This window comes from Girardinichthys multiradiatus, chromosome 9 (assembly GCF_021462225.1).
Source record: "Girardinichthys multiradiatus isolate DD_20200921_A chromosome 9, DD_fGirMul_XY1, whole genome shotgun sequence".
NCBI lineage: Eukaryota > Metazoa > Chordata > Actinopteri > Cyprinodontiformes > Goodeidae > Girardinichthys > Girardinichthys multiradiatus.
The window spans coordinates 36,803,764-36,826,202 of NC_061802.1; the positions used below are offsets into that span (position 1 = coordinate 36,803,764).

At 40.9% G+C, this 22,439-nt stretch overlaps 1 protein-coding gene across 1 annotated transcript; it reads right to left on the minus strand.

Annotated features, from left to right (window-relative positions):
- Positions 1-3,535: 3,535 nt before the first annotated feature.
- Positions 3,536-17,817, minus strand: rabggta (Rab geranylgeranyltransferase subunit alpha). The gene is made up of 17 exons (XM_047375958.1): positions 17,712-17,817; positions 17,341-17,384; positions 15,846-15,956; positions 14,010-14,134; positions 13,720-13,907; positions 13,330-13,587; positions 13,143-13,226; positions 10,066-10,148; positions 9,658-9,753; positions 7,405-7,510; positions 7,273-7,324; positions 7,107-7,195; positions 5,538-5,626; positions 5,337-5,453; positions 5,140-5,253; positions 4,913-5,000; positions 3,536-4,216 (listed from the first exon to the last, which is right to left on the minus strand). The coding sequence occupies exons 2-17, from the start codon at positions 17,341-17,343 to the stop codon at positions 4,068-4,070; spliced, it is 1,752 nt and encodes a 583-aa protein (XP_047231914.1). The 5' UTR covers positions 17,344-17,384; positions 17,712-17,817; the 3' UTR covers positions 3,536-4,067.
- Between the last annotated feature and the right edge of the window lie 4,622 nt (positions 17,818-22,439).

A 22,439-nucleotide genomic window follows, 5' to 3' on the forward strand; every position in this document is an offset into this window, starting at 1 on the left:
AGAAAAAAGGAACAGATAAACTCTCAGCCAGTTTTCAAAGTTAGAGTCTGAAAGAGAGCACATATAATTAGTTACAGTAAAAGCTCAGTCAATTGCCATGTCTAGATCAGCCTGTAGTGTGTTTTTCCACTTTAATTTTGTGTGTGTGACTCCAAATCCAGGCCTCCATTGGTTAATAAATTTGATTTCCATTGATGATTTTTGTGTGATTTTGTTGTCAGCAGATTCAACTTTGTACAGAACAAAGTATTCAATGAGAATATTTCATTCATTCAGATCTAGGATGTGTTATTTAAGTGTTCCTTTTATTTTTTTGAATAGTGTATAACTGTAATTTTGGTTCTAATCTCTTCTTGAATTTCTTTAAATAGGGGCTCATGTGTTGCTTTTTGATACATATATAATATACACTATATTGCCAAAATTATTGGGTCACAACACCAAATAAATTAATTCTGGTGTTCCAATAACTTCCATGGCTGCAGGTGTATAAAGTTTGGGGTGAAGACAATTGATTGGCTAGCAAATATATACGAATTTGGAAGGGTGTAAATACTATTTTTGAGCACAGTTCATTGTAATGATTTCTATAAATGTAATGTAGTGAGCAAGTCAGATTGACTGGCAAATAATCCTAAATGCCCGACTCAGTATTGCTGACAAAATCAAAACCTGGACATTTCTTTAGTTTCACATAAAAGTCTTAAAGCTGTTTATTGTGTCAGCTTAATTATATGTATTTTTTTAAGTCCCTAAACGCCCTGAACTGACGACTAGGAAAGGCTGTGCAACTCATCTCTCTCTCCAGAACCTCTATGACCCTGCAAGACTAAGGGAGCAAAGAAAATGGATAGAGAGAAGTTTTTGAACTCTGTTTTACATTTTGTTTTGCCATTTGTGGGATGACTTAATTTCACAAGAAGACCTTTACATTTGCACATTCTTCACAGGCCTGTTTTTGTTAAACAACCTCCTAGAACTGAGAAAAGCATATTACAGAAGGCCAGTTTACTAGATATCCCCAGCTCTGTTTTACCATGTGGATTTATCTATAAAATGTACTACGACTGACCTATACCTTGGTTTCGTTGTCCATATTATCCAAAACATGAGTACAACATACAAAACATTTCAAATTTTTCTTGTTTAACCTAAAGTTGATGCAATATTTTCCAATCTGTTCCACCGTCTGTAACCAGAAGGTGATGTTCTTTAACGTTGAGTCAAAAGGTGTGCCTTTTTGTTTTGAATAGGACACTCCCAAACAGCAGTTTTTCTCTAAAGCACTTAAGCATGAAAATGTTGTGACATTACAGTCAAAAAAAGGCTGGATGTGTTGCAACACTGAATACTTTCCAGTAAAAAGGTAAATAATGGAATAATGACAATGGTATGATATCGTGGTGGATTAAATGACACCTCCAGAGGTACACCTATTTCACCTGATGGCAAATGGACACATTTAAATTCATTTTCCAGGATTATGAAATCTGCTTGAAATCACGACATTATATTAGGACTAAACTGTAAATACTTCCACAATGCCTCACAAAAGTATTCACACATCTTTGTTCACATTACTGCACCTGACTGACAAATGACTGCACCTCATCGGACTCGTCCGTGAAACTCCTTAAGTTTGCAGACGACACCACTGTCATTGGACTGATCCAGGACGGTGATGAGTCTGCATACAGACAGCAGGTGGATCGGCTGGTACACTGGTGCGGTCAGAACTCCCTTGAACTGAACCCACTCAAGACTGTGGAAATGGTGGTGGACTTTTGGAGAACACCTCCCCCATACACCCCCCTCACCATCCTCAACAACACTGTATCGGCTGTGGACCACTTCAGGTTCTTAGGAACCACCATCTCTGAGGACCTGAGATGGTCTTCACACATAGACACTGTTCAAAAGAAGGCCCAGCAGAGACTGTACTTCCTGAGGCAACTCAAGAAGTTCAACCTTCCACAGGAGCTGCTGGTTGTCTTCTACACTGCCATCATTCAGTCTGTCCTGTTTTCATCCATCTCAGTGTGGTTTGGCTCATCCACAAAACAGGACAGGTCCAGACTGCAACGAATAATCAGGGCTGCTGAGAGAATAATCAGGGCTGACCTTCCCTCCATCCAGGACTTATACAGGTCTAGGGTCAGGAAAAGAGCTGCTAAAATCACTGCAGACCCCACACACCCTGCACATAAACTGTTTAGAGTTTTACCTTCAGGCCGCCGCTACAGAGCACTGTTTACTAAAACCAGCCGCCACAGAGACAGTTTCTTCCCCCAGGCTGTTTCTCTGATGAACATTCAATAAAGTACAAAACAACAGCATACAGATGTTGCAAATGCACCTTTTCTATTAGATATGTGTATATTGTACATTGTAAATTTGTATATTCTGTAATGCAAAAACAGAACAAAAGAGCAAAGTGTACCGGAGTCAAATTCCTTGTTTGTATGTACGAACTTGGCAATAAAGCTGATTCTGATTACAACCACAAACCTTCATGTGTTTTATTGGCATTAGAGCAACAAAAAGCTGTGCAAAATTGAAAATACATGGTTTTCAAATGTTTATTACAAAGGCAAATCAGAAAAGGGGGGAGACACTACCTTTACTTTGATATACTTAAATAAAAGCTAAAACAAGCAATCACCTACTGAACTGAGTCCATCTGTGTGTGATTTAATCTCAGTATAATCCAGCTGTTCTTTGAAGACCTCAGAAGTTTGTTAGAGAACATTAGTGAACAAACAGCAAGGTTAGGTTAGACAACAACACCCAAAGCTTTAAACATCTTACTGTTCACCATTTAAGCCATCAACAGGAAATGGTATGGCAAAACTGCAAAGCCACAAAGACACGGCCATCTACCTAAACTGACCGGTGGGGAAACTGAGCTTTAATCAAAGAAAGGCAAAAGTTAACTCTGGGGGAGATGCTAAAAGCTCAGCATTCCACAAATCTGGCTATTTTATTTTGAAAAGAGTGGCAAGTAGAAAGCCAAAAGAAGTCATGTTTGCCACAAGCCATGTCCCAACTTTAACATTCATTGGAAGATAGATGGAACTAAAATCAGGGAAATCGTGAAAGAAAACTAGATGACTGGTCAGAAACCTCAGTCTCCAGTCACACAAAGCTGATAAATGTAGCCCAAAAGACTTGTAGCTCTAAGGACTGCGAAAGATGTTTCTGCAAAGTGTTGATTCAAGTGGGCTAAATACAAAAGCACAAGATGCTTCAGGATTTTAAAAAAAACAGGAAAACCTTTCTTTCCACTTCACAGTTGCTCACCACTTTATGTTGGTCTATCACCTAAAATCCCAGTAAAATGCAAAATAACATTTATGTTTTTTTATATGAAAGAACATGAAAACAGGGTCAAGGGTTCAGGATATTTTTGGAAGGCATTGAGTAGGTCTCAGATTTGTTTTTTTTAATCTTTGGCCAGAACGAAAAGGAAAAATGCTTCAAACATTCAGATGCATCCACGAAATCAATGAAAAACAGGAAGACCACAAACAAATGCTTACTGTAAGGCAGTGACACAATGTGTGCTGTGCTTTTATTAAATCTACTGTGCAACAGTACATTGTCATTTCATGTTTTAGATAACCGTTAAAAATAAATCGGAATGAGAACTACATGATGCTGTAATCAACCTGTTTGAGCATTAAGCTCTTCGAAGCAATAAACCAGCATTGCTGCATGCCGATCCATATCCACTTCACACCTTTCCCATGTTTCTGCATACATTAGGGGACCGGACATCCACACAAACACACCAACAAAGAAATGCACCGTCTTGTCGTGCATTCACTCCTTCACATTCACACACTTTGTGTTCAAGTGTTAAGACAGGTGTTTGACGTATGCTCTGAACTGTCAGGCTGTCAGAACTTCAGGGTTCGCTGTGACAGACAGTCTCCCAACAAACAGAGGCACGAGACGATTTAAAATAAAATAAAATTAAACAAGACACAGGTTTCCATTCTGCTACCAAACACAGCCGAAGACGGACAGACGAGTGAACGACAGGATGGTGACCGCGGCGCTTCTGATCAGAGCAGGAGGTCCGTGACCGAGGGCAGCAGCTCGGCCAATTCCAACTCCACGTTACCCATCTGAGTGATGGGGTTGCCACGGAGATCAAGGTGCTTAAGCCTGGGGCAGGAGGCCAGAGGCTCAAGATCTGCCAGCGTGGAGATCTCTGTTAGTTTGGGTTAATGAAAAATAAAACAAATACATCCCTGCTTGCACATTGTGGTGAGTAATAGTGAAAAACAAGAGATGTGACAACACTGCTGTAAATGTAAGATCTACATGTCAAATGCAACACTGGGATGTGAATAAACTTTTCTCATCTAAAGCTCAGCTGTCACTGCAAAGCATAAAAAATATCCAGGATGTCATGACCTGCAGACCTTATTACTTCTTCTCCTGTGTGTAAAAGGAAGTGAAGCATGAAGAGGGACGGGCTTCGTGGCATGAATGTGTTACTAAGTGTCTCTTCTCCTCTTAATGTGCTGCTGCTGCTTCCTTCTCCCCTCCCAAAGCATTTAATTACTTGAAGTTTCACATGAAATAAATTATGCATGCACCGAGCTAAAGAGAATGATTATGAGTGCAATTTTACAGACACTGCCAAGACCAGCCGCTGTGAGAAGAATTTCTTTCACATCACCCTGCAGCAGCTCTCTGACCGGGTTGTTTTTTTTTTTTTCTGGTGCCGAGGCCACTCATAGCTGATTCACCCTCGCCCTCAGTCACCAGAATCGCTCTGAAAGGGAGACAGGAACTGCACAAAAAAATCTGATCCCCGTAGCTCTGCTGCAAACACAGATCCAGAGCCAGAAGGTCTCCAACAGGTCCTCTGGCGAATACTAATCTGCAGGTTCAAGGATACTGTTGTTCTTTAAGGAGACCTCCTCCAGTTTGGGAAGGTGATGAACTCCCTCCAGGTTCTCTATCGAGTTGTTATCAGCCTCCACAACCTGCGGGTTGAGACACAGTGATTTAATTGCAAGAAAGAGGCAGCCAATATGTGTCCCTTCTGCTGCAGTTTATTACGAGCAAGCAAGGAAAACAAAATAAAGGGGAAGGCAATTAGACAGGAATAGGTGGCATTCTCACTTCCAAGCACTGCAACATTGCAAACTGAGGAGGCAACCGCTGCAGCTGATTGGACGACAGATTGATGTGAGTAACTAATAACAGCTGGTCCAGGTGACATAATGTGGTCAAATTCTGGAAGACACAAAAGAAGAAACTGCCATTCAGCATCTCCTTTGACAGAAAAAATACTTATTTATTAAAACTTCAGAACTAACCCTGTCAGAAATACTGAAGACTCGCACTTCTGCGTACTCCATTTTCAGGATGGTGTTTTCAATCATGAACTTGCTGCACAGGTCACTGTAATACGCAGAGCGCATCGAGTCCACTTCCTGAAGGAAGGAGGGGAGCACACTCAGTCAGTCATCTGAACAAATACACTTGGACACCATACGGTGTGTGGAGATGGTACTCACTCTGAGTGTCTGGAAATGAGCAAGGGTCTCCTTCTCGTACCCAAGAGGGTCTAGTGCCCTCATCAGGAGGATAATGGTCAGCAAGCACCCTTCAGATGCAGTAAGGAGAGTTAGATACTGCATGAGGGTAGCAACGGCAGCAGTAGAAAACTTTAATAGATTTTTTTTTTTGACAGTGCCAGTCAGACGTTTACACACTATCATTATAGTGGGCTCTGAGTGATGCATTTGAAATGTTCCTTTTTTCAGGGGGCACAAGTATCATAAAATACATGCTAGGTTAAAATTATAAATACTGCCTCAAATATATACATCAACCTCTTGTAAAATATGGATACATGTTTCTTAGCATGTTGCAGAGGAACCACACACGTTAATTTAAACTGGTTGGTTTTCTGGTACGGCTCTGGCTTTTAAACACGGTCAATTCTCAAAATGTTTAAGGTCAGGGCCGTTCTGGATGCTTAAGCTGGTTTATCCACTCCATAATCAGTTCTGATGAGAGTTTAAAATCATCTTCTTGTTTACACACGCAATTATTTTCAGGTTTCAACTGTAGCTGATGAGTTAATGAGAAGAAGAAGAATTTGGAAGTAGTTATTCCACCCTCTCCGTGTGATGAGCACCGCTGGCATCAACGCAGCCCCACAGCTGCCACCATTATGCTCGGTGTTTTAAAGCCTCACCTGTACTACAGCAGGATTTTAAAACTGTCGATTGATTTTTAAAACTTGATGACACATAATGATAAAAAAATCTTAGGTATAACAGGTTTGGTTCTACAGTGTGTGGTGTCCAGCCACACAACAAGCACAACACACCACACACGAACAGATTTCACTCACAAACATTCAGATGTCAGACGGGAAATCTCACAGACTTTCTCGAGATCAAACGTGAGTTCAGAGTAATTCCCCTCTGTTTCCAAAACCTCGCTTTCTGGTTGTCTACACTTCACGTTCAACAGGCATGTTTGTCCTCGAGGAACACCCCACACGGTAGGATATCAAGCCAAGACAATCCAACATGTTGAATATCCCCGATTTGAGGTCGGAGCGGTCCCTGGGTCTTCTCGAGCAGACTAGGTCACTCTTAACACACCACACACACACACAACAGGAATATCTCATAAGATTATCTTAAGAGCCATCACGACAATCGGGGCATGTCGGAAGGGAAAGATCGGGGCAAAAATTGGCATACAAATCCTGCCTTGTGAACCAGCCATAGAAACATTTGTCCTAACAATAGTACAGGTGTATGTATACATTTGAGTCTGTATGTATAACTTCAAACCTGTGTGGATGAGAGAATTTGCATAAAATTCAAAATAAAGCATCTAATTCTGCTTTTTAAGATTCACTTAAAGCTGTATGTTTCATCATCATTTTACCCTGGAAAGATTAAGTCAAGTCAAGTTTATTTATATAGTGCTTTTCAGCAACAAGGCACTTAAAGCACTAAACATATCATCATAAGCCCAAAATGAACTTGAGGTCCATGCCAATGACGGGTTTATGTAAACATCTGAGCAGCTCTGTATGTAATAAATGTGAAGTCTGCACCTACATTTATTTAGTGGCTCCAGTTCTTGTAGCTGGTTGACGGATTGCAGCTCCGACTGTAACACTGAGGTCTTCTCTACCGAGAGTTCACTCCTACAGAGGGAGACAGCACCATCTGTTCTTCCATCTAAAACTTGCAATATCTGCTGCAAATATGTAAAAACCTGTACCTGAACAGTTCGAGGTCTGTAGCAGTGTCCCGACACCAGCTTTCACTGCGACCTTTAGAGGTAAAAGCTCACAGTGAAACGATAGAAAATATACATAAGAACAGAATGTGACAAGTCCAGACTGTAGTCTACCTGTGTACAGGGCACAGTCCCTGTGGGTGTGTTTTTCAGTCCAGTGCACGGTCAGATTGTGTTCATTGGTGATGTCGCTTATTGTTCCTGGAGGGAGGTCACAGATCTGAGCAGATGCTAAGGTCACAGAGGGTCAAAGCATGACCTATTCATTCCACAAAAGAAAATGAAGACAGTATTTGGTTTGGATGGAAATGTGTCACTTCTGAACAGACCTGCTCAGAACCAAGGTGTGGCTGAGCATAATCAACGTGGCCTGTTTCCAGAGGTAGACACTGGAAGAATCGGACACAGCACCAGCAATAGGTAAGAGAAACTGGCTACATTTAGTGGCACTCTTGGTAAGGATTTAATAAATGCCTTAACATGAATCAATTTCTTACTGCAGTATCATAGTGTGTGGGGTCAATGAAACCCCTTTAATCTGATGCTTTAACATTTTACATAGTTTCATCATACAGAGAGATGGATCTTTGACCATTCCTCTTATCTTGCCCAGAGTTGCGAATGTGCTTATGGTTTCTTCTCTTCAGCTCAACTTACAGGCTTTCTATTGGATTTAGATCTGAGGACTGAGCTGCGTCTTTTTGTTTGTCTGGTGAATCATATCTGTGTTGATTTGAACATATGTTTTAGACCATTAATCTGTCAAAAGACCCAGTAATGAGCCATTTTCAGTTTTCTGGTATTTCAAATCATTCATGACGCCAGACACTTTAACAAGGTTCACAGGCCTTTTGGAAAACGGACCCACAGCATCACAGACCCTGCACCAAATCTACCACTTGGCATGGGTGGCTTCCTCACACATTTCTCCCCAGTTTCAGACCAAATGCACCTGGAGTGTCTGTTGCAGATGAAAACTCAATTTTAGACCTTTTATGAACAAAGCACATAATTCCAGTTAGAAGATCAGCAGAGTTAAGCAAACTCCACATTTACAGTTGTAAACACAAATGGCCATCTCTGGGCATCACTCCTAAACCATCACTTGGCATGTAGATGCCTCCCCCAATATTTCAGTCTTTGCTGGAGTTTTCCATCAGTGAGCTTCTGAGATTTTTTTTACCTACTTTACCATCCTCCATCACAGTGTGTGGTGACAAGATAAACACAGGTTTTTACCCAGTCTGGGGCTCCATATCATGGCAACACCCCTTTAAAAACAGAAATGCATAGGTTACTAATTAGACGTTCCTCTAAACTCTGATCAGCTTTAAAAAAGTAAAGCAAACATTAAAAAATTTGCTTGAGTTACATTTATATTAAAAGGGATTGTTATGAAGAAATATGTCGCTGGTGGTTTTGTTAAAAACTACTTTATTCCTACTGGATTTTTGTTTCCCCAATGCAACATATGCATTTCAAATTAGGGGCTGGTATTTTGTACATTTGTCAGTGTGAGACTACAAGTAAACTACTGCAAGAAAAGACAAATTCGAGGGATAATCCAGATCTTTCCCAAGGGTGCCAAACGGCCAAGCTCAGGAAATGCATTCGTTTTTTTCAGTTATTTTTATACACAAATAATGGCATTATTACCATATGCAATAAAACAGTTAATCCATTTAGCACATTAGTATTCAATCTCTTGTAGGTTCTTAAGATGCTTCTAAAACCCCTCAAGCTATGCATGGCTTCACAGTTGATGGTGTAGGAGCTACAGCAATAAGCAATAGGATTTTAGGGAACTGTGCACCGACACGTAACCATGCTGACCTGTATCCATGGGACAGATAAACTGAACCAGATAATAAGATAAACTGGACCTGATAAAGAGCTCTGATCAAGTAGCCAACAAAATAAAATCCTTACTATGAATGAGTGGAAATTGGAGAATCTTACAATCTTATTGCAGCTTCAGGAAAACAGGGAAATCATGATAAGTGACATGAATATGGGATCTGGACAGACACTTGAATAAGGCTGGGCAGCTATCCTGCATATTTAACCTCAGAGTTGAACGTTTCTGCCTTGAATAATCAGAAAAGCATCCGGTGAGGTTTGTTCTCAGCTCATTTATAGAAGAGTTGAGGGCTCCACTCCACCTGCAGGTGCTTTAATAAAGTGGAGGGGCCAAAGAACGTAAATAAATGGGAATTGTCTATTTCCTGTTTTAAATAAATCAACAAAACAGCATTTTCTGCTTTGTTCACAAAAAAGAAATGTGTATATATAAAAACAGCCAGCCTGTGTTAGTAGTTCAGAGTCATTGCAGGATTAAAGGAAAAGAGTTCGTAAATGAAAGGATACCCAGACTGGGCTGTGTTTGAAATGTGGGTGAACGCTCTGCCACTCCACTCTCTGAGGCTGACCATCAAGGACCAGGAGCAGGCCAGCTGACTGCGCCTGGAGAGGAGAAGGTTGGCTGGATAAACACAGGGTGCTAAACGAACGCAACGCATAGTACACATATTTATCATAGACTCTTCATACACACGCCTAACAGGTAGTGGTCACAACACACTCATCGGAAATTGTTTTCATAAATCAGGACCTAAAATCCAGACTCATAAATAAAAAAATACTAAATCTTCAAACTAAGCTTTGTGAAGAAGTGGGAAAGACTTGTTTTGAGAACTTGTGATTACATGCAATGATCTGCTGAACAAATACAGTCAATAACTAAAGAAACAAGCACTGCAGAAAACAGATACTGACATTGACAGGCCTGGAGAAGGCAACAGCGACTCGCTCCCCCTCACGACTGACGTACACACAGCTTATCATCTCTTCGCGCTCCGCTGGTAAAACGACACAAAAAAACATATGCGTCAACCTCCGAGTTTGAGAAATTACAAACTGGAAACAAAATGCAGTACTTGCATGCACAGACAAACGGGAGGGTACAGTAGCATGCATGATACAGTCAGAGGTTCAAACACTCCTGATCCAAAATGTGAAGACCAGGAAAACTCATTTCAGCCCGCCACCAGGCCTTAAGTCCAGCTTCAAAATAAACAAAAAGAACAAATGGCTGCAAGAGGTAAAAGATGCAGAGTAGGCACATTATAGAAAACTGTAATCAGACTCAAACAGGACGTTTATCAGCTGATCAAAACTTTAAGACAATCAGTCAAAAATAAATAATTAAATAAAAATCTTAACCTAATTGTGTTGTAAAAAAAGGATCCTGTATTAGGGAGCCACACTGTTTTTGATTTGTTTGTTTAGGTGTGCCTGACACAAGTGTTTCCAGGAGAACTTTGAAGACATTTTTTGGTCTTGAAGTTCTTTAGTCACAAATGAAAGGGACTTAAAGATCTGATGGTTATTTGGCTGCAGTCAGCATTAGTAAGGGCCTTAAATAGATCTGTCTGTGTCTTCATGGACGGTCAGATATTCTGGCTCGCAGCATTTGATCCACCAACATCCTCTGGATCTGTAAAGAAATTTAAGGTGGGAGCTGCATGGGGGTGCACTTAGTAGCACTGTTGCCTTGCAGCCAGAAGGTTTAATCTTTCAGTATGAAGTTTGTATGTTCCCTCCATGAATGAGTGGGTTCTCTCCGGGTACTCTGGCTTTCTGCCACAGTCTCAAACTGTCTGTGTGTGTGTGTGTGTGTGTGTGTGTGTGTGTGTGTGTGTGGTGGGGGGGTTAAGTTAATTGGGTTCTCTAAAGTGTCCATATGTGTGAGTGTGCACATGCATGGTTGTTTTCCTGTGTGTCTCTGAGTTGTAATGGACTGGCGAACTGTCCAGGATGCACCAATGAGTGCACCCCTGTCATGTTTTTCCCAGTCTTAACATTTTGATCAGGAATGTATTCAACCCTTACCTAAATAAGACAAAGAAAGACCAGTTTAAAGCTGCGCAGTTAAAATATTGAACAGTCTTTGATCATTTTAAAAGAAAAAAAGAACATTTGTAGCCTTTGATAAGTAGCACAAAAACATGTTTTTGAGGCAAACTTCAAGTCTTACATCTTGGTTGGGCGGGTTTAGATACTTATTCTAAAAGGATTCTAGATGTTTTTCCAAGCTTTATGCAATCGTTTTCTAAGAAACATATAGATGTTTGCTTTTAAGGTCAAGACACACTTCAGGATTTTCCATTATGTTGTATTTGGGATGATTTTTTGCATATTAGGATTTAATTTGGTATATTTGATTAAAGGTGTGCTTCTATGGATGAAGAACCAACAACAGTGCTTTGCAATTGGGGAGATTCCATGAACTTGAACCTATTTTGCTAATGGTATGTTTGGTTGTTTCAGCCAAAAATCTCATAAAATATATCTCGTAATAAATATGTATGGTTTGTTTCTGAGGACCGTGGATGGAAGCAGCTTCAGATCCCTGAATCTCTTACTGGTTCAAGCTGCTTTTCCAGCTGTTCCAAAAACAGCTCCATCAGAAGGTTTTCAGGTTCTAAACTAATCTAAACTTTCATTTCTTGACTACGTATGAAAATAAAGTCTGCATAGAAACAAATTCCTATCTTCCTGTAAATGTTTGGATTTAAACAGCTGCATTTTTGGAGTTAGAGAAAACTGCAGTGTATGGTAAACGTATTAAACCACAAACATCAGTGCATTTATGTTACAGACCTACACTACATATTGGATAAATGTGAAATGGATGGAAAAATCATAAATGGCGCCTGGATTTAGCTTCATTCAGGTTCATCAAGCATGAACGAATTCCCTGTCTGTGCTGAAGAAAAACATCCCCACAGCATGACGCGGCCACCACTAAGTTTTGCCAGGGGACAGGGGGTCGAAGGTTTTCCTCCCACACATTGTTTTGCATGGACAGTGTCGTGAAAAAGTATTTGCCCCTTTGCAGATTTCTAGTGTTTTTGCTTTTTTTGTCCAACCCAATTGTTGCAGATCAACAGACACATTATCATATCAGACAAAGACAACATGAGCAAATGCAAATACACAGTTTTTGGATGATTACAGTACACCACACCAAATCATGGACCATAAACACATTCCTTAGAAAAGGCTTTGTAACCCTTTCCAGGCTGTTACTGTAGTTCTCAGAGACTTTGATCCTTTTCTGTTCTTGAATTTCTTTAAACCGGGACATGATGACCTTTTAGCACACTTCATATTGTCATGCAGGTTCCCTTCAATTGATGTCCTGATCCTACAGGTTCTGGCTGTAATCAGGGCTGCGTGTGGTTAGTGAACATTAACTCAACTGAAAAATCTGGTTAATCACAGTTAATTTATGATTTAAGGAGTGGGATTAATCACTTTATACACATAGAGCCAGGTTGGTTTGGATAGCTTTTTCCCTTAAGTGCAATCCTTGTTAGAAAATTGATTTTTGTGTTTGCTCAGGTTATGTTAAAATTTGCTGTGTGACAAAGTAGAAAGGCAACAGAAGAAATTATTAAAAGGGAAACAGCTTTCAAAGCACTTTGTGTGTTCAAAACCCTTTATTGTTTATTTGTCAAATAAAATTTTAATTATGTATTGTTTTACTTCCACCTCATAATTATGCACCACTTTGTCTTAATGTATGACACAAAATCCCAATAAAATATCGTGAAACTTGACCATTTATAGAAAGGTCTGATGGGCATTAATAATTTAGAAAGCATTTAATTCCTGCTAATTTTAAGTGAATTTCTAAAGTTTGGGAATAATCTGTTTTGTTCTTTGTACAGACAAAATGTTAATAACACTGCTTCATATTTGACTGTGTGTCTTGATCACATCAACAACAGTAATTATGAGTATCTCAAACATCTGCATGAGAGACATTTAAAGATACAGACACATACCTCTGCCCAATAGCCAGCGGTAATAGAACCAAGCACTCTGGTCATTTGGGTCGGTGAAAAAAGCATTCTGAACCAGCTCATATTCTGAAACAAACATCACATGGAAAGAGCAATAGTTTAAATGAGATATTCAGGCTGAGACTGCCCCCTATCTGCCGCTACGCTGCACTGCTGACCGCAGTTTTACCTTTGAGCAGCTGCTCTTCACACACCCGATGGAAGTGGGTCTGAGGGGAGGGTGGAGAGGAGGAGTGAGGAAGGTCACCACATTGGGAAGTTGCTTCAGGAGACTCCGGGTGGAGCAGCGGCAGCAGAGTGCTGCGGTAGTGCCAGCTGGAATAGTTGGAGAAGTTGGAGCCAATGAGACGATCCGTAAACTCCAACTCCTGCTTCACCGGCACGCCAGACATCTTAACAACCATCCGGCGATAATCCCAGCAGTGGACTAGGAGAGATGGGAGAAAACTGAATTAATGAAAACGGTAATGATGAAGCAGGCATGTAACTTAAGTGTGAACTACACAAAACAACAACAATTTTCCGTATGAAAAACATGCATCTTCCACTTCTGACTCACAGTTGCGGTCGTCGAGGCTTAAGCAGCGATCACACAGGCTCAGCTCTCTGGCCCAGTCCGGTCGAGGCAGACGGGCTGAGACCCAGCCCCGGTGGTGCCAGCTGCCGTAAGACTTTGGATTCACTTTCAGGCAGGACTCCAGAAACGATAACTCAGCCTCATAAATCTTCTGCACTTCATCCTTGTCTCTGAGGTAGACATGGAGAAACAAGACCATCATTCTGCTGCAACCCCACTGATGGCTTACAGTTCACACACAGCGAAGGCACAACAACAGGAAAACAGCTAACTTGACAGTTTCCAGGTGCATCAGGATTTCTCTTCGGTAGTTCCAGAGGGTTGCAAAGTCAGGGTTTGAAGAAAGGAGCTGCTGAGTCAGCTGCAGAGCCTCCTCATCAAAAACACCGTCCTTCCTCTAACACAATGGAGACAAAGACGAGGAAGGAGCAGAATTTATTAAACTGTAAATAAATTTATGAAAACACTGAGAGCCAGTATTGTGTTCCTCATTTTGACACTGCACCTATATAGTCAAACCCCAAATCTACATAATTGTGAAATAAATTGAAGGAAAATTATATTTGGTTTTTAATTCTTCCAAAGAAGCATAGCATGTATACGTTTTCAAGCCCCGTCAGTACATGCTTTGCAGAACCACCCTCATTTTGACCAACCTTCTTTCAAAATAGTTCAGATTGAATGGACACAGCAAATTCCTGATACTTACATAAGGACTTTGACTGGGCCACTGTAACACATAAACATGCTGTGATCCAAACCATTCCACTGTATCTCTGGCTCAATGTTTTAGGTCGATGTCCTGCTGGAAAGTGAACCTCCCTCCAAGCCTCAACATGTATTCTTCAAGGCCTACATTTAGTTACAAACATCTTCCAATCAAATCTGACCAGTTTGCATGTCTGTGCTGCAGACGAGCATTCCCACAGCATGATGCTGCCATTACTATGTTTCTTTATGGGGATGGTGGGTTCAAGTTAAAGTGATGTGTTAGCTTACTGGGGGCCTTTTATGAATAAACTCTAGACCTGAAAACTGGCTCAGGGTTCATCTGCTTAGCTGTCTTTCTCTCCTAGATGAAGCAACTTAAGGAGCTACAACCAATAATGTTTCACTTTCTTTCCCATAGAAAGTACTCCTAGATCAGTGCTTCTGTGTTCTTTTTTTTTTGTCTCTGCTCTGTTGTCTCAAAGTCCAAGTCGGTCGTGGCAGACGGCCACTCACACTATGCATGGTTCTGGTTCTGCTGGAGGTTTATTCCTGTTAAGAGGGAGTTTTCCTCTCCACTGTCTCTAGATGCTCATCCAGGAGGAGTGAATGCTGCAAGTCACTGACTGGATGCAATCTGCTGCGTTTCCCTAGGTAGAAAAACTTTTAAACAATTTGAATAATAAACAGAATCCGACTGCACTGTTTTGATGGTTAGGACTAATTGGAATGTATGTACCTGACTTGAAATCTGTATGACTCAATTGAATTGACGTTGTAAAATGCCGTGATAGCGCTATATAAATTAAACTGAATTGAATTGAAACACTTTTATAAGCTAACTTTGTTTTAAACATCGCTATATCTTTCTCCCTGTCCTGTCTGCTGTGTTCATTGGTCTTCGTGGTGCTGTTTGTTCTCTAACAAATGTTTGAGGCCTTCATAAAGAATCTGGATCTTTATAAAGATTATTAACTCCACTAACGGATTAATAACTGGAAGACTTCAGAAGGTAACGGGTTTCTCTGGCTTTTATTTTTGGGCATCAGAGTAGGGGGCTGAATACAAAGGCAAACCACACTTTTCAGATTTTTGTTTTTCAAAAAATGAAGGAGTATAAATAATTTTGCAAACCATTATAAGATACTGGTTCCAATAAGGGATGACGTTCTACAAATTAGCTCAATTTTTACTAAATGTTGCCTCAATGATGAGATATAGTTTTAATTCTGAAAACTATGACTTCGTTTGTGTTAGTACATACCACCTATAATGAACTAAAGGGATCAGCGTAAAGGTAAAAAAAAAACGTACAATTGGAGAAGAAAAATATCCAAATTAGAACCCGGCTTTAACATTTCTATAGGATTTGGTTAAACAGACTGCGTGGGTGAAAGCACCTTGGAAAAGCAGGCATCGCGTGCAGCCACATAGATCTTCAGCTTCTTCTCCCGCTCTTTCCTTTTCTCCTCCTCCTGCTGGGCTGTAGTCTTAACCTTCACGCGGCCATGCTGTCAGGAGTAGAAGCAGATATACATTCACCTGCTACTTTAGTAGTTACAAATGTTCAGAAACACCTTAACAGCATCCATGAGAATTAATGAGAAAGATTAATTGGTGGAGCTTTGCCTGGTTTGATATTAAAGGATTTTCACACTTATATCTCTGAAGATTACAGAGAATGGCAAGAAAATCTAAAACTACCCAATGGGCACCAGTTATCTTGAGAAAAACATACTGTTCATGGTTCAGAAGGACAAGACTGTGTCCTGTACTTTATTGTCAGCCAACATATGACCGGGCTAAAAGGAATAATGAGCAATGAAGGAAGAGATTCCCTCTTTAATCAAGGGTGAAGTACTAAAGAGAGGACATATGACCTGTCAGAGCAATCTTATAAACTCTTGATTACATATGTACTAGCAAAAAATTAACTAATGGAGCTGGTTAATGAACAGCTTTGAATTTATCATATGCAACAGTTTCAATAAGAAAACAACCTTGTTTACCTTTAAACAGCAATTTCTGCTGCTCTTACATCTGGCTGTGAAGAGGTCATCTGGAATAACCCTAACCTGGCTGATACACCGCTTAGCATGATGTACAAACTCCCCCCTGCTCAGAGCAATGCTCCCCTTGCTGGCGTGTAAATAGTGTGGAGCCTCTGGTTTGTCTATAATCACATATGAATGATCTTGTAAAGTGCCTGAAGGTGGCATTTGTTGTAAATAAACTTTATTCAATCAAAGAGTATTCTCACACACTATTTTCAGGATGTTGAAGCTTGAGGCACAGTAACATAGATGCATCCAACCATCACCATTCCCGGTTGTTGAACTGGGTAGCTGAGTTAGTGTTACCTTATGTGCCTCATTTAGTCCCTTTGTATTAGAAATTGCAACATATTTATATCAATCACAGTACAAGTTATGTGCAGGATTCTGACACATTTTAACAAGAAATGTCCATTATTTGTAAACTTACATTTCTGTGGCTTTTACTGTTTTAGGCCCATTTTTAAAGTGAAAAAAACAGCAGGAAGGTATAGATAGATGGATGGATGGATGGATGGATGGATGGATGGATGGATGGATGGATGGATGGATGGATGGATGGATGGATGGATGGATGGATGGATGGATGGATGGATGGATAGGATAGATAGGATAGATAGATAGATAGGATGGATGGATAGATAGATAGATAGATAGATAGATAGATAGATAGATAGATAGATAGATAGATAGAATGAAAGAAAAGCTTTACTGCTCAGTGATAACAGACCCCAATCTCTAGTCAAACCTGCTCCAGTAACAACTAAAGAATAACGACTTTATGCACAAAAGTATGTATGTACTTAGAGTTTCAACTAAACAGAGCAAAAAGGTATCTTACCATTGCTGCTGATAATGTGGGGTGGGGGGGGCTGCTTCAGAAATCTGTTGGACATATACAGAGAAACCGGATCAGGCCCGAGCGGTGGCCAAATAACAATCTACAACACAGAGTATAACGGGCTAACAAGGAAGTAACGAACAACTACACTATAAACTCTCAGCATGATTGCTTAGATCGGTTAACATCCTGCATATAAACACAGAGCAGCCTGAACCTGTGTTGCAAATAAGCTCAGAAGTCAGTGAACGCCACGGGGAAGGGCTCATTCACTGTTGAAAACAACACGTTTCAACAGAAAGCTGCGGAGGAAAATATAGTTCCAACACCGCATAGCAAACAGCGGAGTAATAATCCAATAAAACACTCACCTGTTTGCTTTGTATGCGAATACGATGTTGAATCAGTGTGCGATTTGATTTGTCATGTCAGGGATTTTTAACAACTACAATTTCTCCTCTTCCGGCTCATGACAATTACGTCACGTGGAGTGTCTCATCCTGGAAGGTGAGCAGCGGTTCTCTGTGGCCCTCTAGCGGAGAAAACTATAAACTTCAAGTGGCAGGAGGACAAAACTGGCCTGCCATTTGGCTGTCTACCAAACATGTTGACGTGACTAGTAGGAAACTCGCCTTGTGAACAAGGGCTGTATTCCACATATACACCTGTACATGGTGGTTGTTAGGTGGAGGCTGAGCAAATCAAGAACTTGATCTACATTAAACGCAGCCCTCGTTAACAGACCTGTTCCCTGCTTACATAATGAAAATGTCTGCACTAACGTAGGCTAGCAACATAGGCATAAACGTTTTGCAGTTAGCCAAAAACTATTTATATGTATGACTCTGTTCAGTTTTTCTCTGACGACGGAGGACTGAACATTAGTTGCAACTCGGAAAAAAGCTTTTGTTTTGGTGCCAAAAGCACTTAGCAATGAAAGCTCAAAATTTATTCCCCATTTTACAGACACTGATTTGACTAAGTTTAGCATTCATTTGACCAACCTCCAATACAACCTCCATACATTGTGCGCACAGCCATGTTGGATACTGAAGTCAGGGTTGCTTGGCAAGCTCACATACATGTTAAATTAATTCCCCTTATTCCCTAGTGGGTCACAGGGGAGCTGGTGCCTATCTCCAGCAGTCTACGGGCGAGAAGAGTGTACACCATGGACAGGTCGCCAGTACATTGCAGGGCAATGTTAAATTAAGTGTCATACAGTGCTCAAAAAAATAAAGGGAACACTTAAACAACACAATATAATTCCAAGTAAATCAAACTTCTGTGAAATCAAACTGTCCACTTAGGAAGCAACACTGATTGACAATCAGTTTCACATGATGTTGTGCAAATGGAAAAGACAACAGGGGGAAATCTTTGGTGATTAGCAAGACACACTCACTAAAGGAGTGGTTCTGCAGGTGGGGACCACAGACCACTTCTCAGTACCTCTGCTTTCTGGCTGATGTTTTGGTCCCTTTTGAATGTTGGTGGTGCTTTCACACTCGTGGCAGCATGAGACGGACTCTACAACCCACACAAGTGGCTCAGGTAGTGCAGCTCATCCAGGATGGCACATCAATGCGAGTAGTGGCAAGAAGGTTTGCTGTGTCTATCAGCATAGTGTCCAGAGCCTGGAGGTGCTACCAGGAGACAGGCCAGTACACCAGGAGACGTGGAGGAGGTTGTAGGAGGGCAACAACCCAGCAGCAGGACCACTACCTCCACCTTTGTGCAAGGAGGAACAGGAGGAGCACTAGTCCTGCAAGATGACCTCCAGCAGGCCACAAATGTGCATGTGTCTGCACAAACGGTTAGAAACCGACTCCATGAGGATGGTATGAGGGCCCGACGTCCACAAATGGGGGTTGTGCTCACAGCCCAACAACGTGCAGGACGCTTGGCATTTGCCAGAGAACACCAGGATTGGCAAATTCACCACTGGCACCCTGTGCTCTTCACAGATGAAAGCAGGTTCACACTGAGCACATGTGATAGACATGACAGAGTCTGGAGACACCATGGAGAGTGATCTGCTGCCTGCAACATCCTTCAGCATGACCGGTTTGGCAGTGGGTCAGTAATGGTGTGGGGTGGCATTTCTTTGGAGGGCCACATGGCCCTCCATGTGCTCACCAGAGGTAGCCTGACTGCTATTAGGTACCGAGATGAGATCCTCAGACCCCTTGTGAGACCATATGCTGGTGCGGTTGGTCCTGGTTTCCTCCTAATGCAGGACAATGCTAGACCTCATGTGGCTGGAGTGTGTCAGCAGTTCCTGCAAGATGAAGACATTGAAGCTATGGACTGGACCGCCTGTTCCCCAGACCTGAATCCGATTGAGCACATCTGGGACATCATGTCTCGCTCCATCCACCAACGTCACGTTGCACCACAGACTGTCCAGGAGTTGGTGGATGCTTTAGTCCAGGTCTGGGAGGAGATCCCTCAGGAGACCATCCACCGTCTCATCAGGAGCATGTCCAGGCGTTGTAGGGAGGTCATACAGGCATGTGGAGGCCACACACAATACTGAGCCTCATTTTGACTTCTTTTAAGGACATTACATCAAAGTTGGATCAGCCTGTAGTGTGTTTTTCCACTTTAATTTTGTATGTGACTCCAAATCCAGGCCTCCATTGGTTAATAAATTAGATTTCCATTGATGATTTTTGTGTGATTTTGTTGTCAGCACATTCAACTTTGTACAGAACAAAGAATTCAATGAGAATATTTCATTCATTCAGATCTAGGATGAGTTATTTGAGTGTTCCCTTTATTTTTTCGAGCAGTGTATAAAATTTTCACTTGCAAAAAAGTCCACACAAATTTGCTCTAAATGTAAATTTAATGAATTTACATAAATAAATGCCTAATCATTTATTCCTTGCATTTTTGTTTGACTTAAAGTTAAATATGCATCTGCTGTGGCATTTTATGTTCATATACATTCTAATGCAGCCTCAGACTGAGATCAGTCATCTATCCTACTTTTACAGAGCTCTCAGCCATAACGTATTATTATTAAGATAAAAATATCCACAGCCAAAACAACCACAGCAAAAATTACACATTCCTTTGTTTTTATTCCATGTATAAATCCCACAGTTTCTGTAATACTGTTTCACCAGTTAACATATTTACTGTTGAACATCCACTCACCTTAACTGAGGTCAGAGTAGTACATTTATGTGTCCCTTTACTCTGGATTTTACACACTGATTTGCCTTATCTGTGGTCTGAAGACAATGAACCTAGCATGTGGATATTATTTAGATTCATATGCTATTTCTGTATATTTTGATGTGCAAAATAGTCAAGGAATAAAATGAAAAGCCCACTTTGTGAATTTGTGTTGTGGAGGCTGAAGGACCTCCTGTTGGGGTTTTGGTTTGTGTGTGTGTTTTTGTGTTTCCAACGTTGTGTTCAGTTTCCCAGATGGTGCTGGAGTTCTCAGGTGCGCTGAGGGACAGGTGCGTCTTGTTCTGCTGTTTGCTTGGAGGAGGAGTATTTAACCAGGAGGCTGCCAGCACTTTGATGTGAGAGTGTTTGCCTACAGTGGTAATGAACTCAGCCACCTCTAGACTAAGCTTTGGTTTTTGTGCTCTTTGTAACCTTGTTTATGCTCCTTTGCAGGCTGAGAACCTGACTCTTGGATTTACTGCCTCAGAAAACTGTGGCTAAAAACTACCTACAGACTTCGCTTCCTGAATTATTGTCTTCGACTGGATTTCGCCCTGGCTGGCAGCCATCCTTATTCCTTCATTTCTCTGCATCTGGACATTAAGCGTATCCTGTCCACCCTCCTACGTAAGCCATTACAACTTGGATTACCTCACGGTTTTTGCTCCACCTCAGAACAGCACCAGGAGAAAACATCAAGACGAAGACTGCTTATATGGACCTAAACCCAAATCCCTCAACCCCTGGCCACCTGACTACATCAAACTAGTAAGCCGTTCACTGTCCCAGCTCAGAGTTTTTGTCACTAGTTTTTCATCTTATTTCAGATCCTTGTCTCACCAGTTCTCTTCCTTTCCTTCCATACAGTTGGAGATTTACTCATTCTTGTTCCTGATTATTAGTCACTCAAACAGCATTTTACTGATTTTCGTTGTCTGGCATGTCCTTCTGTATGTGGGTCAGAGCTGTTTCGAACACAATGACACCTCCATCCTGATGGTGACCTGCTGCTCTGTTTGGAGACGAGTGCAGATTTAAAACCACAATACTGTTTAAACACAATAGTCCTCAAAGCTAATGTTTCACCTAATGCATACATAATTTCACACAATGTGGTGGCTTTTAACAATTCTATTTTCCCTCTCAAGAGAAGTTTCAACAGCATTAGCTGGCATTAATTATGCAATACACATTCAGCAATTATGAGTTTGTAAAATCAAGTAAGTTGAGCACAATTCTACTATTGTAACCTCAGTTAAAGTGTGTGTATATTCACAGATCAGTTTAATGATGGAGCAAAATCACACATTCTAAATGCTGCATTTATGCTTGCAGGAAAGGCACAAAATAAACTTGAAATATTTTTATTTTTTGCTGGTATTGTTTTATTACTGTATTAGCAAAATAAGTATATCTCTGGCTGCTCTTCCATTGATGGTCACTAATCAATACAGCAGGATGCCATTCTTCTATAATAGAGTATTGAAGAAAAGAACACACAATAATGATGTGGGTGCATGTTATTTATAATGTCACATGACCTCACTGTGGTGATCCATTGATTACACAGGGACTGGAACAGGGTTCTGAGAATGGTGATCTGAACCTGTGCTCCACACCTTTGTTAGGTCACAATGAAGCACTGATGAGGCCTCAGGTCAGGATAAGGCATTAACAAAGAGGTAGATGCTCTCTCCTTCAGCACAATAAACAAGGGTTTCATTTATTTAAAAAAAAAAAAGAAAATGGCTAAAATATTAAGTGTAATATATACTAATTTACACTAGCATCCATTGAAGTTAGAGAACTTGGGTTTAAAAGCCCTCAAGTCACTGGGCAGAGCTAAAGGAAGTTATGCTTAACCTTTTAAGTGAGTTAAAGGCAAGTTCATTATAAATAAGTTGAATTATCTT